The sequence below is a fragment of the Aedes aegypti genome, chromosome 3 (assembly GCF_002204515.2).
Source record: "Aedes aegypti strain LVP_AGWG chromosome 3, AaegL5.0 Primary Assembly, whole genome shotgun sequence".
Lineage (NCBI taxonomy): Eukaryota > Metazoa > Arthropoda > Insecta > Diptera > Culicidae > Aedes > Aedes aegypti.
The window spans coordinates 209,393,463-209,413,028 of NC_035109.1; the positions used below are offsets into that span (position 1 = coordinate 209,393,463).

Consider the following 19,566-nt stretch of genomic DNA (forward strand, 5'->3'; position numbering starts at 1 on the left):
TTATTTCTGCATTGTGTTTTTTTTTACTGATATCTTAGTTATCGAGTTCAGTTGGAAAAAAAGATAACAATTCATTTTGAATACACATATAATTTTTCATATAATCGAAGCTCGAATTGGGTTATAGGATACCTTAGATAATGAGTATGTAAACACATGGTAATTCACAAACCAAGCAACTGTTTTATATCATTGCTGTTCGAACTGGATTGGAAAGTTGAGAAACAAAACGTCGAATGGAGATAATTAAAAAAATGCAAATTTGCCGGAAGAATGAATCTCTTTCAAAAAAATAAGGAATCCACTATATAGCAACGTTACACATGGCATCTTTAGTCGAGACAGGGACAGAAGGAATCGGAAAAACCAGAGAACAAGTTATTCATGTAATTATAGAAAAAAAAATCATAGAACAAATCTTCTACAAAAGTGTTTTAAGTTGAAACAAGTCATATTCGTTGCAATTTAAAACACTTCAGCAAATATTTTTTTTCAATAAACTTTGCACTTTACATTATAACAGCATAAGAATTTGGATGCAATTATATTTCTGAATATCGATTGATTCCTAATATCGACGTTGAATTGGGCATTTCGAACAATATTGATTGAATTACATACAGTATATATGGGTTTAACTTTATATGAAAATTTCTGACTATGATTACAAAAATGTCCCAATTTCAATTGCGTTTCGTTAAAATGTTTGAGATTGAATTCAAATTGTATTACAACTAATCTTCCTTACAATGGTCTTGATTCCAACAAAAAAGATCTGATATGAAGTGTCATACTATTACTCTCTAATTTTGCTTAATTGATTAACAGAAATTGAGTTATTTCGTCAAACTTATCCTTATAAAATTTACTAGCATTATCAAAGATACCCCGCTCTACGGTACCCATAATTGATCATGCAGCACTGGAGGCTGATGGCAGCTCACAGTTCGGTCGGTGCCGGCTTTTGCAGTGATTTTTATTGCATTTCTCCGCATTTAGCCCCTTCTACCGGCACTGATGATGGGAACCGCATTTTTCACACGTACTTCGTCAGGCCATATAAAAACATTTCGTGAGGTGTCTTACTTTTCCGACGAGACGAGGGTTTTGTTTATGTTTGCGTGCAACAAATTCGCCTCTTTGTTATCGGAAGGATTCTCGTCGAATTATTTTTTTAAGACTTTGGTAGTCGTTGACTCTGATAGATTGATTTATTTTTGAAATTTTATCAAAGTATTACCACAAATATTCAAAATTTATAGACTTTTCATTATATTCTCTCGGTTATATTACCTTTTTCCAATCACTGGGTGCACGAGTACCGAACGTTCATTGATGATTTCATCCGCATGATGTTTGTTCTGGTCAGTGTTATCCATAAAGTTGTGCAATAAACGCTGATTGTGGGCGCGATATTTCACCTTGGCAATTTCTTGGCGATCATGAAGAATTCACGGAATTATAAACAATCTGGCAAATTTTACAGTCACCAATTGGACCGCAAAACAGTCGTGCTATCACGTGTTCAATTCATTCATGTGGATATAATATCTGATAATATTGAGCCGTTTGGACTAAACAGTGAGCATGACATCCATGGTAGAGGAGAATTGCAAAGAAATGAATATCAAATTCTGCAAATAAAACAACAAACCATTAACAAACAATTTAATGAGATATTCACTTGTGAATCACCATAAGGGGTAATCCATTATTTAAGTAAAAATTTTGGCAGTTTTTTGATCTACCATGGAAAGATTTTTTTATATTAATTTATAAATTACATTGTAACCTCAATTTACGAACTAGATCGTGGGTGCATAAATTGAATTGGTGTGTAAATTGGATCAGTGTGTAGAGGTCTTGCCTTTAGCCTTTGAACAATAATTTCAAAAACAAACAGTTATATTCACGATTTCTATTAGCTTTAACATTTGTTAAGGTTCCCAATGAACAATAACATAAGTAACATGTAAACAAAGAAAATGTTATTCTTTTCACTTGAATTTTCTTCTGTTCAGTTATGTTAGTTGAAATGATTCGACAACTGCAACATTTCCAATGTTAGTTCTTACATTATAGGACAGCAAATGCATTTCTGCTCGGTAGAATTTCCACCGCTCGTTATTTGTTTTTGAGAAAGTCGAATATGACGTCGGATAACTCTTCGGGAGAAATCAAACGGAATCCTTCAATAACGTATTTAGAATCTTTTTTATGTGGATAGACCTATACCCCATTTTTATGTTTTGAACTAGCTTACGTAGACATTCCACGAGATTTCCGTGTGTTCTCTAATATTGCAACTTTTTACTCAACGTCTTCCTTTTAATTGGCTGCCCGAAGCAGACATATTAATATTGTAATGTTTAGCAACATCTTTTAGAGAAGTTTCATGATTTCTAATAGCTTTTAACGCTTCAGTATAGTGTTGCTTGAATTATCAGCACGTTATGTTTTTCTATGATAAATGCGAACCATGGTTTCTTATGGCTACTTAAAGAGAAAACTCAAATTCAATCTCTAATGATAAACTTTTCACTTGCCCCACCTGATAAGAAAATTGACAGTGTTTAAATTTAGTTATTTTTAGGGCTACGTCGAATTAATTCTAAAACTTTTTTTATTGCAGTTTGAAACTGTCACAGAGGTCAACTAAGAAGTGGTACAAGAAATTATTTTCCGCAACTTTTTTCCACTGAAAATATTAGAATGAGATTGTGCGCCACCAACTTGTTACGGAGTAACAGTTAACAGGTTAACAATTTTTCGCTCTATTATGCAAAAATGGCTGAAAAATCTCAGAAATCTGTTACCTATCGTAATGTTCTCAATGGCCTCAAAGGTTTACGCATGAATTTAAAACGTTAAATCACATATTCAGTAAAATATATCATTTGTTTTCATTTACCCCATTTACCCACTTACCCCGCGGTACCTTAGAGAAATTATGCTCTTTTAGTATCACTTACATGTTATTGATAAATTTGGTTCCTAATCAGACTAGAATGTGTGCAAGTTAAGGTCTTCCAACTCTTCTGTAATCTTCAGTTTGAAGAAATAGTTTTATCGGCCCCGTAAAGCCTTTTGGCGTTTGGGCCTTCCAAATATATATAATTGAAAAGTTAAGGTCTTCCAAGAACTCTTTGGAGTTTGATCATATGGTTCTACATGAGTTAATGGAGATCAATTTATCCTTTCCTAGTAGAAGAATACCTCACAATACTGGACCCTAGAAGATTGTTATATTTTAAAGAACCGTTTGTTTTGTCAGAGCCGAGTCTGTCAACCATTCATTTAAGTCATCGGATACTTTATTGGTTTTTACAGATGATTTTGGTCCTCCAAGGACTCCATTGAATATAGGCCTTGAGATCTATGACCGTAATAAGTGATTGGAGGTAAGTTTTCAAATACTCCAAAGGCCCCTAGCCATTCATGTGAGTAAACGGTGTATTGTATTAATTTGTGCGTATGTGCTTGGTCCTTCAAGACCTCTATCGTATATGGTCCTTAGGATCTACAAGCGGAACCAATTATCAAAAGATGTTTTTTTAGATATGGCACAGTGAAAGTGATTAAAGGTTAGTTTTCAAATACTCCAAAGGCTCCTAACCTGTCATGTGAGTAAACAGAGTACTGTATTAAACGTTCACTCTTAATATAAGCACATGTACTGAACTGTACTGATGTTCTTGAATTGACTTCGTAAAAAAAGCCATCAATTGAATTTGCGTAAAAAAAATGTTTGAGGTTCTAGTGAATTGGATTCCAAAAAGGCGTCGACAACGATTTTCGTCATCCCCTTGCCGTGCCCGATTCAAAAATACCCATATTACATGGGTTTACAACGATTTTTACCTACCGGATGTCGCCATCTTGGATTCCAAAATGGCGTCTGATATTGATTTTTGGGTTGTAAGACATGTCCCAGAAAGTCAAACCCCAGAATGACATTCCCCAGAATGATATTCCCCAGAATGCGACATTTCCCAGAAATCCATTCCCCAGAATGGGACATTCCCCAGAATAGGACATTCCCCAGAATTTTTCTACGTTTTTAAAGCGTGGAAAAATATTTTTTTTATTTTTTTTTTTATTTTTTCGTTAAAAATGTACCTACTGAGTTGATTCTTATTCCCATAAGCTTCGATTTCCGGACACAGACGTCAATTCACCCAAAATATTATTTTGTCAAAATCATTGTTATGGATCTCAAGTGAATAAAATCGGAATTGAGGTTAAAAAAAACCTTTTGAAGGCGAGTGTTTGCTTCCCTTGTATCAGACCCAAACAGACCAACAACCCACAACTTACCGTTTTCCAATTAAATTAAAAAGTCTCTCGATTACTTACTTTTGTCTACGAACAACCCTCTGAAACTCTATGTAAAATGACTACAGTGTAATAATGCCCTCACAGGCAATATTTCAAGTTATTTTTAGTTCGTCATCCAAATTTCAGCCAATTCGGACTACTAGAAGTTGAGATACAGCACCCCAAACTTGGGCATTTTGTATGGAAAAACAGCATTTGATTATTAACTTATGTCACTGACTGTAATGGCGCATCGTATTTCACTTATTATTGTTGTTAAGTAAGGCTTGGTTTATAATTTGGTGAATTTAGCTATTTAGCTCCTGTTCTGCTTAGAGGATAGAGGCTTAAGCAATAATAATTCAAAATTTTAATTTTGAATCAAGTTTAAATTAGGTGCAATAAATATGAGTTTCTTGTGAAGTTAACCAAAAATTTAAATTGTTTTGGTTGTCTCATAATAATGTTATGAGGTTTTATCACAGACAAACAGACGTAACAGCTAGAACAATTATCAATTTAAAACATAGTCACGTGAACATTTACGTCCAATGCTAAAAATACCTCATTTGGCCAACCGTGAGCTAGGTGGCGGTAGTGAGTAAACGTCAAACTGTAACAAAAGTGATGCGAGCGCCACGAGTGGCCCGTCGGCCAACTACCACATATTAGAATTGGGCGCTATTCTGCTGTTCGATGAAAATAATTAGAGTGTTACGTCTGTTTGTCTGTGGTTTTATGCTAACAGCATTACAGCACTATCGGGAAAAACTACATGCAACGAGGAAGAAAAAAATAATCGAAATAGCTAAAAATCGTCTTTCAAAAAATAAATCCAGCCTGAACAATGTGAAATATATTGCGTTAATAGGTTTCCTTCGTCTTATGAGAACATATGTAGGAAATTGAAAAAAAAATCTGCATAATAATACCAAAAAATGTTACATTTCTGCCCGCAGTCAATTTCCTAGAGGTATTGGAACGCATAAAATTAGAGGTATGATGTTTTTAGCAATGTTTTTCCTTATAAGGGTCTAAGTTTTTTCTTCGACTTTTTTGAAAGTATTTTTTTTCTCAAATATGACAAGCTACAACAGCTGTACAGTATCGGGCAGAATAAAGTACACATTGGCTGTTTGTCAGCCAAACAGTTTAGAGGTCTGGATTATGGCTTCTACAGATTCGATTAACCTGAAATTCTGTCTGCTGGCCAGAAATAAAAATAATTTTGTTCAAAGTAAAAAACACAATATTTGAATCAGAAACTATTGAGTTATTTTAAATATATCAGTTTGCGAATAATTAAAAAAATGGAATATTTTGAAAACAATAAGTTATTGAAAAATGTTACATTGAAAACTTGTACATCTTATATAATATAACAGTTTTGCAGAATGGCATATTGCACTGAGTATTTTCCATTTAAGAACTATTTGTTATTCCAAATTTCATTATTTTTGCCAAAATTGGAGATTAATGATAATTTTAAAATAATCTGTTTACCAAATTTGAAGTTATTTTCAAACTGCAGTGAAAAATTGTAGGAATTTTTAGGAAATAAACTGAACTCTTAAAAAAAATATTAAAAACAAACAAAAATGATTGCTTAACTAGAAAAAAAAAAACGAAAACGAAAATAGTTGAGTGATTGTCCATGTAGGAAAAGTGGAGGAGGGGTTCAAGGCAATTGTTGAATCTATCAAGAGAAATTATGAAAAAATCCACGTGCTCGGCAGGGATTTGAACCTAGGACTCTTGTATGGATTACTGAACAGCTCAATATAAGTGTCAATTTACATTAAAGTGGTACTACATCTCTGTAGTAGTCATGTCGTCACTTGAGTGAGAACGACACGTTGATAGCCTTCCCACATCTTTACTCTTCCACAATACAGTTGTTGTGGAAGCGATATAGGTATGGTAGGCAAACAGTTTCAACACTAAACAAATCGCACTCGCTCAGCCCGCGTGTGTAGTAAATTGAGATGGACGGATATGGGTTATTAAAGGGGTCTGTGGGGATTTGAATTCTGAACTTGTAACCAACTCAGTTATTGAGTCACCAAGTGGCTTGGTAGCTTGTTGGTAGAGCATATAAGAGTCCTGGGGTCAAATCGCAGCCGAGCACGTGGAATTTTTCATAATTTCACCCATAATTTGTCCATCTTTAACACGCGTAATGAGTTAATTTAGTTATTTAGTAGTTTTGCACAAATTACTAAATTTGCAATAATAGTATATTTTGTTATTAATAGGATATTCAATCATTTTTTATGGACAACATACCAATAACAAATTGTGCTATGATTGCATGCTTTTTTCACGACATAATATTGATTTTCATATATTAAAAACATTACATTGGTTAAACTTGTTTCATATCTATATATGATTACAGAATTTACTCTAATGTTGTTATTCTCCCTTTCCCGGGATATCGCCCGCTAAGAGCCGTTGGTGACGTCGAATGTTTGAAAATGACCTAATTTACGAACCTCTTCCAGCCAGCAGTGGCAGTTGTAAGTATACGGCAAAGTAGCATCAAATATGTTCAAACCCCTGCTCTGTCTCATTCATGTTTTGACGCGTTCCGGATGAAGACAAAACATTAACGCATCAGACTGAGGGATCATCCGCTGTTGTGTCACACTGGTGGTGGCGGCTGCTGCCAAGTGGTTATGGCCAACTGTCGTCAGCCTTAGGCAGATTGTGAATGTGAGTTTTTGGGATAAAAGCTATTAATAGAATACTCAAGCCAGAGTATTGCTGCTCATTCAACAAGTCAAGGGAAATGTAGTAACTAATGCTGCACTGAGACAGGGTGTGTGAATTCTATGTTCGGTTTAATTTGAATAAATAGATATTAGATTAAGTTTGAAATTGTTAAATATACTTCGGACGGACTTAAATGTTAGTACCGTAATTTGGGGTAACATTGATCAGCGGAGTAACATTGATCGGTATGATCGTTAAAAGTTCGAATTATCATTTATTGATGGAATATTGTCAAATCATGAATGGTGCCTCTCTTTCTTACACTCATAAGCCAATGAAAATTGAGATTTTTGCGAAAATTGCGTTTCGCACATGCGTAAATTTGTAAGCTTTTTGAATCAATTATTATTATCATTATGGATGACACTACCGAAAATTCATGTTTCACACGAGTTCTGCAAACGGTCTTCTTCTTTCTGGCGTTACGTCCCCACTGGGACAGAGCCTGCTTCTCAGCTTAGTGTTCTTATGAGCACTTCCACTGTTATTACCTGAGAGCTTACTATGCCAATGACCATTTTTGCATGTGTATATCGTGTGGCAGGTACGAAGATACTCTATGCCCTGGGAAGTCGAGAAAATTTCCAACCCGAAAAGATCCTCGACCGGTGGGATTCGAACCCACGACCCTCAGCTTGGTCTTGCTGAATAGCTGCGCGTTTACAGTTACGGCTATCTGGGCCCCTGCAATTCTGCAAATGGTATGAGCAATAAAAATGCGATTGTTACTAAAAATGGCATCACCGAAAACGATTCCGTTGTCAAATCTTTCATAAGTTTGTTCAATTGAGCAACATTAACAAACTACTGTGATGAATGTAGAATTTCCTTAGGAAATTGACTACCTTTAGGCGTATTCCGCGGTTCAAAGTGTTTTTATTTTTGGGATAATTAAAAAATTAAATGACTGTTTTAAAAATATAAAGTTTAATAAGTATGCCAAAAACTGATCAATGTTACCCCGGATTACGGTATAATTCAAACCCCTTTGAGAGTTTTCGTGTAGTCCGCGAACTTCTTTTGAATACCAGTGAAATGTGGCCCGGTTTGGGATCATGGTCAGAATCTCTGCGTTCCATCATGTTGAGAAGTTGAATGGTGATCAGCTGTTGGATTTCTCTGTTTTAAGAAAATACATCTTAGAATCCAAAGATATCTGTCAGCTCTGTCCCTACTCACGTTTGTAAAGGCGTAAAATTTAAACCGGCTTGTGCCCCTACGCACGATTTCAAAAGCACAAATCCGCAGAAATTTTGAACGAATTGATGTCGAGCTTTGGGATGTTGTTTTGTATAAGTTCTGAAACAAATAATCGATTGAATGCGATGTTCGCCATAACGGTCAAGGGTTAATTTCCAATTGCAGTAAAGGACGGCTAACGGCCGCCGAAAGACTCAGTAGTATGTATTTCAAAATTGAACTTATTATGTGATGGGTAAGAGCATAAAATAAATAGAGCTGCATTCCATTCAACAAATAAATTAGCCCTTGGATGACTACTCAATGCTAGTTCCAAGAATATTCGATTCTCCCATACACATTACGTACAAAGATACTTATACGTGGAATCTTCGACCGCCAAGTTAAAGCCGTAAGGCATTCCAGAAGCAGGTTTTCGACGAAAGACCGCACACAATGAGCGCATTGCCGCCAAAGAAGGTGCTCTGATTATTTGCATAGAGGGACCTAATAGGTTTGTTACGCCAGCCGACTTAATTAATCGCTCCATCCAGACAGGAGGGCAAAAACGTTTTGTATTCTACGGTTTTCACTTGAGCTTGGATTCAATTAAATTTTTCACGGATATCATTTTAGGTTTAGCTCCGCAGAACAATGTTCTTTACACTTATAGGTACTGCGCTGCTCGAAGAACCTAATAAAAACGATATCGTAAAACTTCTGTTCCGATCATTAATTATGCTTTAGCGCCTGGTTTGGATGGGGTAATGATTCTGACTAATAATCGTCAGACAACAACTCTTGTTATGACTATGTAGTAATTATTTTCCCTTTTCTTTAATTTCAGGAAGGAGACGGATAAGCTATCGGTTACGAAGGATACCTAGCTTAGGATACGTTGCAATTTTCCTAATTTTAAGTACAGTATGCAGAGTGACAGGTGAGTTATTATTTTTTTCAATTCTGAACATAGTTTTAAAATTTACAAATCGTAAACTCGATTTTTTAGATTTTTCTTAACAATGAATTTCTTCTAGATCAATTTTTCGGGAGTAATAACAATGTCTTCCACTTTTACTATGTACAAAGGTTAGAGAAAAATGTTGGGATTGGCTGTTGTTTTTAAAATTCTTACAAGCATTACTTCCACAAATATTTCATAAAATGACTGTAGGCTACCTGTATTTTAATGGATATCAGGATGGTAGGTCAAAAGCTATTTTTTGCCGCTTATATATTTGACTGGTGTAAATGTCTAAAATTATGGTTATTTCCTATAAATTAGAGTTTAAAGACGAATGCCAGCTATTGAGAAAAAAACAGTTGGAAAAGCGCCGTGACCACTCTGGCAGTCTTTATCGAACCAGTCGTTTTCCTTGTTGACCAGTGCCAATCACTTCCCACGCCGTAGTTGTCACAGCCCATCAGTCGACAAGCATTGGACATTGAATCGCAACGTTCTGTTAGTTCTGGAACTCGTGACGCTGGATAACTGCGCCCGAGTCAAGGCTAAAACGAGATAATGATCCGAGTCGATATTAGGGCCTCGGAAGATCCTGACATCCATGACATCTGAGAAATGTTGCCCATCAACCAGCACGTGGTCTATTTGGGAGCAGGTTTCGCCACTCGGGTGTTTTTCGTGTAAAATAGGTACTGCTGATTGTCATCCCATAGGACCATAGGAGAGGTTGAAAAGGCTATCAGCGAGCTGAAGAACTGTAAGGCTGCTGGGAAGGACGAGATCCCGGTCGAGCTTCTCAAGCACGGAAACGAGCAGCTTTACCAGTCGATCCACCGAGTACTTCTGAAGGTATGGGAGGACGAAGAATTGCCCACCGGCTGGTTGGATGGCCTCATCCGCCCTATCTACAAGAAAGGACACAAACTGGAGTGTGCCAATTACAGAGGAATTACCCTGCTGAATTCGGCGTACACAATTTTGTCGCGCATCCTGTTTAACAGACTAAGACCGCTCGAGGAGTCCTTCGTCGGCGAACACCAAGCTGGTTTACGTGAGGGCCGTTCGACAACGGACCAAATGTTTAGCTTGCAAATGATCCTAGACAAATTCTGGGAGTATAACTTGCAGACTCACCATCTGTTTATTGATTTCAAGGCGGCGTACGACTCAGTGAAAAGAAATGAGCTTTGGCAGATAATGTCTGAAAATGGTTTTCCGGCGAAACTAATGAGGCTGATACGTGCTACGCTGGATGGTTCGAATTCAAGTGTTCAGATCGCAGACGAGATGTCAACCTCGTTCGTGACGTTAGACGGATTGAAGCAGGGAGACGCACTTTCGAATTTACTGTTCAACATTGCACTCGAGGGTGCTATTATTATTATTATTATTATTATGGCGTGCAGAGAAATGGTTCCTTGGCTTTGCGGACGTTATAGACCTAATTGGAATCGATCGCTGGTCAGTGGAAGAGGCCTTCGTGCCTCTGAAGAGGGAGACAGCGAGGATAGGCCTGACCATTAATTCTACCAAAACGAAGTACATGGTTGCAAGTAGAGATAGAGTCAGGCATGATGGTGTAGGTGCTGAGATAGTGTTTGATGGGGATGTGTTTGAAGTTGTTGAAGAATTTGTTTACCTTGGAACACTTTTTTTTACTTATTCGTTTATTTACAGGCTCAAGCGCCATCAGGCATAACGGAGCCGAACTCATTTGAATTTTTATTACAATTCTGTTCATTTCTTAATATCTAGTATTAGCTTTGGGGAACCGTAAAACTCGCGGTTTGGTCGAGGTTAGGGATAACAAATGTTGTAGGTAAGGATGGGGTAAGGGATCTTTCCGTTGACATTCAACAGCATAGTTTTCTGGCGGTTTTGCTGCTGATCAACGTAGAGTGGACATAACGATAACCTGTAACGACACAAAAAAAACGGGTTTCGGGAGGAAACGAGGCGGCCAGTGAAACGACATGGAGGAAGGGATTAAACAGCGACTTCAATTTTCTTTAAGAACTCGAAAACGAGTCTCATATAGTCGAGATCCCGCTTACCTAACACATCTCTAATGTCTTCCTTTTCTGGTTTTCCTTGGGCCCTGAGGGTAGCACAAAAATTAGATCTGGCAATATCGTGTTCGCTGCATTCCCATAATATATGGTTGATATCTTGGTAGCCTGCACCACAGCTGCAATGGTTGCTGCCTGTGAGCCCTATTCTGTAAAAGTGCGAGCCCAGTGAGTAGTGATTGGACATAAGTCGACACATTACCTTTATAAAGTCTCAACTTAAGTCCAACCCTTTGAACCACGGTTTCTTCATTACCTGTGGGAGAATAGAATGTAACCACCTTCCCAAGTCTCCACCATCCCATTTTTGTTGCCAAGAGATCAAGGCGTGCTGACGAGCGATTGAGAAAAATTCATTGAAGGCGATTTGTCGGTCATAACCTTGGAACACTTGTGACATGTGACAACGACGTTTCCCGCGAAGTGAAAAGACGTGTTGCGGCTGCGAATAGGGCCTTTTACGGACTACGTAACCAGCTTAGGTCCCACAGCTTGCAAACGGAAACAAAATTCCAAACATTGATTCTTCCGGTGGCTCTCTACGGGCACGAAGCGTGGACGTTGAAAGAGGCAGACCGGAAAGCTCTCGGTGTTTTCGAGCGTAAAGTGCTGCGGACAATACTCGGTGGGAAACTCGAAAATGGTGTGTGGCGCAGATGCATGAATCACGAGTTATATTAAGTGTACAAAGATGCGAATATTATCAAGCGTGTAAAATACGGCAGACTTCAGTGGGCTGGTCACTTAGTGCGAATGTCGGAAGAAAGAATTGCGAAAATAATATTCAACAGGGAACCAGGTAGAGGTCGGCGGCTTCGGGGAAGACCATGAATACGCTGGCTGTACACAGTGGAAGAGGAGCTGGCGACCCTAATCGTTCGGGGCAACTGGAGAAGTTTCGCCCAAGACCGACGAAGATGGAGCTCTACAATACGCCCGGCAATGGCGTGATGCTACGCTGTAGCCATCAAGGTATCAAGGTAGGATTGTCATCCCTCTAGCAGCAGCGAAGGTTACTAGCCGCCGGGTAATGGAATGGAAGCTTTCCGTTCCAATGACGGGTTGGAAGGAATCTTCTTTCCATATATACGCATTTGCGTCCCCGAAGACTATCTTAACAGCTTATTTTGGGCACTCGCCGTAGGCCTTACCTAGGACTTACCCTTCATGTGATCGGGCTTATCGTTCGTTGGCGCATATATGCTGATAAGGCTGTAGTTGAAGAACTTGTTATTCATTCTCAACAGACAGGTTCGGTCGCTTACCGGTTTCCACCGAATGACTCGCTTCATCTGCTTCCCAATCACCATGGTGCCAACTCCGCGTTCTGCTCTGTCGCTGCCACTTTAATATATGTGGTACTTGGATGAAGTGTTGGCGATGGGATCCACAGCTCGGAGTTTACGTTCTCCGGTTTTTGGCCAGCGTATTTCCTGGATTGCTTTTACGTTCACGCTGACATTCCGCAGCCCCACACGTGTGGATTCATTCAAAGTTCTCACGTTCCAAGATCCGACTTTCCAATCGTTATCCTTTATTCGTTGCCGGGTTGCCGTAAAATCAATCCGTTTGCTCTACTTTTGCCTTTCTTGGTTGGTGAAGAGTCTTCGACAGGCTACCTACACTCTTATAAAATTTCATGTAAAATTCAGTCCCCTTAGATGCACATAAAAGAAGCGAAATAATTGACACGAATTTACATCCGTTCTGAAAATTACATGAACACGACAAGCCAAAAAAAAAACACGGCATGACGTGAAAATAAGTTTTAAAAGATTTACTTTCACGCCATGACGTGTATTAGCATGTGTACAGCAAACTGATAATTGAATATAATAATTTCAGAGCGCTGGTTATAACATGAATTGAGTTTTCGAACACTTACCATTTAGTAGCAAAATATCTGATTGTCGTCTTTGTTGGTCCTTATTAGACCAATTTCATACCCTGTAGCAAAAACCTCTCCGCGGTGGAGACTCCACCACATAATATCTTCGATGAAGGAACTGCTTTCCTAAAACACAACACAAATTCCCATCACTCATAGAAAAAAAAATTCTTCCTTTTGATTATTTTAATCTGTGATCAGCATAGAATCACACATAATTTCTTTATACCACATTATGATCATAAATCACCAAACCAAACCATTTGCATAATGCACTCTGGTACGGGATCCTGCGTCAGTTGAAACGAAATGTTGTTCTCTGCCTGATCGGGTTCCAAATCAGTTGAGTCAGTCGTCGGGTGTAGACGCATTTTTAAGCGCTCCGTAGTTATTTTAAATTATTTTTTTTTGCTGTTTACAAACATCGCGCGCGACCGGTAAAAATGCAGTGTAGTGTTAAATCATGCAACATCAGTGACGATCGCTTCCTATGGAAGTGCGAGTTCTGCTGTAAAAATTACCACGCGGCATGCATTGGTGTGCAACGCCATCAGGAGAGTTTTATTTTATCATTTATGGTACCTCTCTGCGGCGATTGCCAGCATCATTTGAAAAACGGAATTGACACCCGCAAAGTGCTCCATCAACAGCAGCAGCTAATCGATTCAATTAGGGCACAAACTGACGCCAATCTTCGAGTAGCCGCCGATCTAAAAAAGCTCAGTGCAATGGAGGATTTATTTGACCAAATTGAGCTTCAACTAAAGGAATCGGTGCTGAGTATTAACAACAGCACATCGTCGATCGTCTCAAATGCTGTGTCGGCATTATCGCGTGTGGCTGAAAAAAAACTCAACAATAAAAACTGATACGCCCAACAGTGATTTACTCGCAATAAAAAATCATTTGACCGGGCTTTTAGACATATCTATGAAATCTTCAAAACAGCACATTGAAGATTTTGTTGAAACGTTGACTACAGATCTAACCGGCGAACTAAAAAAGATCTGTTCTGAAGTCCAGTCACTGAGCAGTCTAACCATTGAGATGGCTGCTCATTGCAACGATCATAATGCCAGTCAGCCACACATGACAACGGATGCGATAGTTGAAATGCAATCGATCGGCAATGAAATTTTGAGTGAAGTTAAAGTTTTAATCGATACTGTTAACTCACCACAAACCAACATTGGCGCTGTTCGATTCGTGGAAGATGAGTCACCCCCTAGCCTTTTAGATGAGTTGGCTGATCAAGGAATCGAAACTTTGAACCCAGGCAGAAATTCGAATGGCACTGCAGGTTGGCGTCTGCTAGGAACAAAAAAGGTTTGGCGCTCTGATTGGACAGAATATGACAATCGTCAGCAGTGTCGTGCATCACAGCAAAAACCTAAGGAAAAGGCCCAAAAACGGAAGAAAGCGAATAAACACAGAGGCCATAACAACAGTACCAATCGAAAAACAAACACCATTTTTTCAAAAACTCCCTCCAAGCACACCAGAAGTAAAAATGAACGCGAAAATAATACCTCACAAAAATGGTTCAACTACAACGATAGCAACATGAAGCGCAGAAGCAATGGAGCGGTTTCTACTGGTCTTCCCTCGGATAAGGATTTACTCGCAGCAGCAAAGCTGACTTTTTCCAAGCCTCCAGTTAAGCAATGTGGGATCAAATTTCAGAGAGGCGAAATTTTGAATCCGTATCCTGTCGATGATGCATTCCCTTCGTGCTCAACCTCTAGTTCCAACTGGTTGTTTGGTCCTGCCTTAAGAAACTCCTTTTCGCAGCATTGTTCCTCGTGCTCCTGTGAAAAAACGTGTTTTCGATCAACTTGACGCAGTCTTCAGACGTAGACCCTGACGATCCAATCGTGGCTGATGAACAACCAGTTGGTAATATTTTAAATAATGACAATGTATCTAATGATAGATCTGAACTTTCAAATATTGTTATGCAAAGGGATGTGTTACCATCAACTTCTTCAGAAGCAAATGCTACCGAAATTTTAGTATATTGCCAAAATTTTAATCGCATGAAGAGTGCATCTAAAATGAACGAAATTTATAAAAGAATTCTAACTTCATCCTTCTCAGTTGTTATGGGCACTGAAACTAGTTGGAATGAAAAAATTAAAAGTGAAGAAGTTTTTGGTAATAGTTTTAATGTATTCAGAGACGACCGAGATTTGGTCCTTACCCAAAGAATGTCTGGTGGTGGAGTTCTCATCGCAATATCTACTAAATTCAATTCAGAATTAATAATTTCATCAAAACATAAAGAATTTGAACATGTGTGGGTGAAAGCACACATCGCCGGAGAAACACATATATTTGCTTCTGTGTATTTTCCGCCAGACCAAGCTTGCAAATCATCATATGAAATTTTCTTTCAAACTGCTGAAGAAATCGTATCCCAGTTATCTCCAGAATTCAAAGTGCATATCTATGGCGACTTTAATCAGCGTAATGCTGATTTTATTCGTGATTCCGAAAACGAAAGCATTCTGCTTCCGGTTGTCGGTGAAAACGAATCATTACAATTTATTTTTGAAAAAGCTGCATTTTTAGGTTTAAATCAAATAAATCATGTGAAAAACCGGCAAAACTGTTATTTGGACTTCTTATTCTCAAACATTATGGAAGATTTCTGTGTGAATGAATCTGTTTCTCCACTATGGAAAAATGAAGCATTTCACACAGCTATTGAGTACTCAATTTTTGTTCACAATAATCACAATTCTGACAACTGTGACTTTGAGAATTTCTTTGATTATAAAAACGCCAATTATGACGGAATTAAACGAAAATTAAATAGAATAGATTGGCAATCCGTTTTGAAAAACCAAGGAGATTTAGAAAGTGCAGTGACGGATTTTTATTCAATTTTGTCGGAAATTATTCAGATGGAAGTTCCTCTATTGCGAAGACGTCGTAGAAATGGGTCGAAAAACCCTGTTTGGATTAATAAGCAAATAACTAATTTAAAAAATCGTAAGCAAAAGGCTCATAAAATTTACAGGCAACAAAAATCTCGAGAAAGTTTAGAAAATTATTTGTATATTGTCAACCAACTTAATCAAGCCATATCCGCTGCACTTGAAGAGTACAACACAAAAATAGAAAATGATTTAAAATCTTGCCCTAGGAATTTCTTCAATTATGCTAAATCGAAGATGAAGTCCAACAATTTTCCATCTAAAATGACATTGGATGATAGAGCAGCAGATAATCCAGATGGTATGTGCAATCTTTTTGCTACTTTTTTCCAAGAGACTTTTACTAACTTTTCGGATAAAGATCGTGACTTTGAATATTTTACTAGTTTTCCTGATTTCACAAGCGATATCGGTGTAAGTCAAATACTGGTACAGGACATTTTAACAGGACTGAAGAATTTAGATTCCACCAAAGGATCAGGGCCAGATGGAATCCCACCTATTTTACTGAAAAACTTAGCTAATGAATTTACAGCACCATTATTTTGGCTATTCAACATGTCACTTGAAATGAGCAGATTTCCAAAAGAATGGAAAAGATCGTATCTCATACCCATTTACAAGTCTGGTAGAAAATCTGATGTTCGAAATTATCGTGGAATTGCTATTATTTCATCCATTCCGAAACTATTTGAATCAATTATAAATAAAAATGTGTTCAGCCAAATAAAACATAGAATAACGAATACACAACATGGTTTCTATAAAGGTCGTTCTACTACAACAAACCTTCTGGAATTTGTAAATTACACTTTGAATGCAATGGATAGAGGTAACCACGTCGAATCACTTTACACCGATTTTAGTAAGGCATTTGACAGACTAGACATTCCTATGTTGATTTTCAAGCTCAATAAAATGGGAATTGCGATGAGACTCCTCAACTGGATTGAATCTTATTTAACAGATCGCCAACAAATAGTTAGATTTGAGGGAAAAATGTCTAAACCTGTTCACGTTACATCAGGAGTTCCCCAGGGTTCGCATTTAGGTCCATTGTTATTTATATTATTTGTTAACGATATTTCATATGTGCTTAAACATCTTAAAATTCTGATTTATGCCGACGATATGAAACTTTATATGGAAATCAATAGCAACAAAGATAGCGACATATATCTGAATGAAATAAGTATATTTGATAAATGGTGTAGCAAAAGCTTACTTCAATTAAACGTCAAAAAATGTAATTTAATCACATATAGCAGAAAACGGAATACACCACAGATTACTGTCTCTTTAGGAAATCAAATTGTTCAAAAGTGCGATAAGATTAGAGATTTAGGTGTCATATTAGATTCTAAACTTACCTTTACTGATCATTATAATACGATTATCCATAAAGCAACCAATATGTTGAGCTTTATTAAGCGTTTTAGCTACAATTTTCGGGATCCATATACGATTAAAACCTTGTACATTGCTTATGTAAGATCAGTTCTAGAATATTGTAGTATTGTGTGGTCTCCGCATATAAAAACACATGGTGATAGAATTGAATCAGTACAGAAGCAATTTCTTTTATATGCCTTACGCAAATTAGGCTGGACAACGTTTCCACTGCCATCATACGAGGCTCGATGCATGCTTATCGATATTCAAACTTTAAATGAGCGTCGCGAAATAGCCATGATTTCATTTGTCAATGATATTGTATCGCAGCGTATTGATTCCACCCATCTTTTATCATGTTTGAATTTCTACACGCCCGCTAGACAGTTAAGAAATCGGAATTTGTTTGCATCAAATAATCATCGAACTAACTATGCAAAATTAGGCCCAATGAATCGAATGATGTCGCTTTATAATCAGCATTGCACAGAAATTGATCTGACCATGTCGCGAACAAAGCTAAGACAATATTTTAATTCCTTAAGATATAATACAACATAGAATTAAGTAAACGTGTAGTCTACTATTGATTGACGAAAAATAAATAAATAAATAAATATTCACGCACAAATAATCGACCGCCACACGACCAGTGCAGTGAAGAACACATCGAAGAATTTTCTATATTCCACAAACGGAAATCAATGTTTTATATCTCTTCGGAAGTTTTTTTGCGAACAACACTCGCGACGTCTTCCACCGACTACGTTTGAAAACAAACTTGACAATTTTCATGGCGTTGTCACCACGGTCGACGGACATGTAAATTTACGCTATAATAAACATAAAATGCAGTCTGTCATTGAACTTGCATGGCAAGGAAAACTGAAATTTGTGATCACATAGATTATTTCTTATGTTGCTGTAAAAGTATGTTACTGAATATTTAAATTTTATAATACGTCATCTGAAACATAAAATTCAGTTATATTTTAGCTTGAGTCGCAAAATTATTCAGTGCAATCACGTTTACGTCACTTGTAAAAGTCATTATTTTTAAGAGTGTAATCAGGGTTGCGCTACCTACATCGTGCTAGAAGCTAGAGGGTCTACCTCCTGGGTGCTGACACGATACAGCATTGTCTGTTTGTTCTTTACATAATGACCATGGTCATAGCCATCACAACCATCCACCTTTATTAGGGCTTTGGACCTGTAGCTCTGATTTTCAATAGTTTCAAGTTCTTTCGGATATGCTATTATGGTGAGCCATCATGCGCTAGTGTTGTTGCATGAATCATAAAAAACAAAGAATGGCCACTGTTTGGATTCGTTTTTGAGGAAATGGTCATTTTCCGATCTTCATTTATTATCTAGTTTAACGGTTTAAAATCGATATGCCTTGATTTTATTTAGGCTCGAGTCGTTCACAATGGGTTGTCTAAAATTTGGCTGATTTCTAATATTAAGTTTAACTCATTTTCTAAAAATATGTATGTTTGAATGAAATAAATAAATAAATATCTCAACCTTTTTGATTAACCCTTGTATGTTTATATTTCACTGGGAAGTGTCGCATCAGCATTCTGATGCAACAGCAACCATTACCCCATAACTTTACCCCGTTTGTTTAATCTATTGACTGTAAGGAAATTCACCAGACACACTAGTAAGTATCGGTTACAGGACCAGGAAAGCCCATAAACTTTCCTTTTTGCTGGTTGTAAAATCTTCGACAAGAAGTATTCGCTTGATAAAAGGCGTCTCTCCCGCTGGTTTGCCGGCAAGTTGTTTTCGGTCGCAGAGCGAAACCCTGAACTAAAAACAGGACAACGCCTCGTCTAGATGCAAACGAGGCAAAAACCAAAGCCCTTCCCTTACACAGCGTGCATATATAGAAAATATAAAATTATACTGCATTATGTTGTTACAATACGAGTGCACTCAGTCCGTAACCCCTGTCGACCTTCCCGGGGACCGCGTTTCGGACGACTAACAAGTGTAGATAGAGCATTTTCCTAAAGAAAACCCGATTCCCCTTTT

General features: G+C 37.6%; 1 protein-coding gene across 1 annotated transcript in view; it reads left to right on the forward strand.

Moving 5' to 3' along the window:
- Positions 1 to 19,566, forward strand: part of LOC5572858 (protransforming growth factor alpha) — a 179,312-nt gene that overhangs the window by 53,595 nt on the left and 106,151 nt on the right. The window contains exon 2 of the mRNA XM_001660568.2: positions 9,119 to 9,211. Coding sequence (XP_001660618.2) covers positions 9,119 to 9,211 — 93 coding nt within the window. The remainder of the gene's footprint in view (positions 1 to 9,118; positions 9,212 to 19,566) is intronic.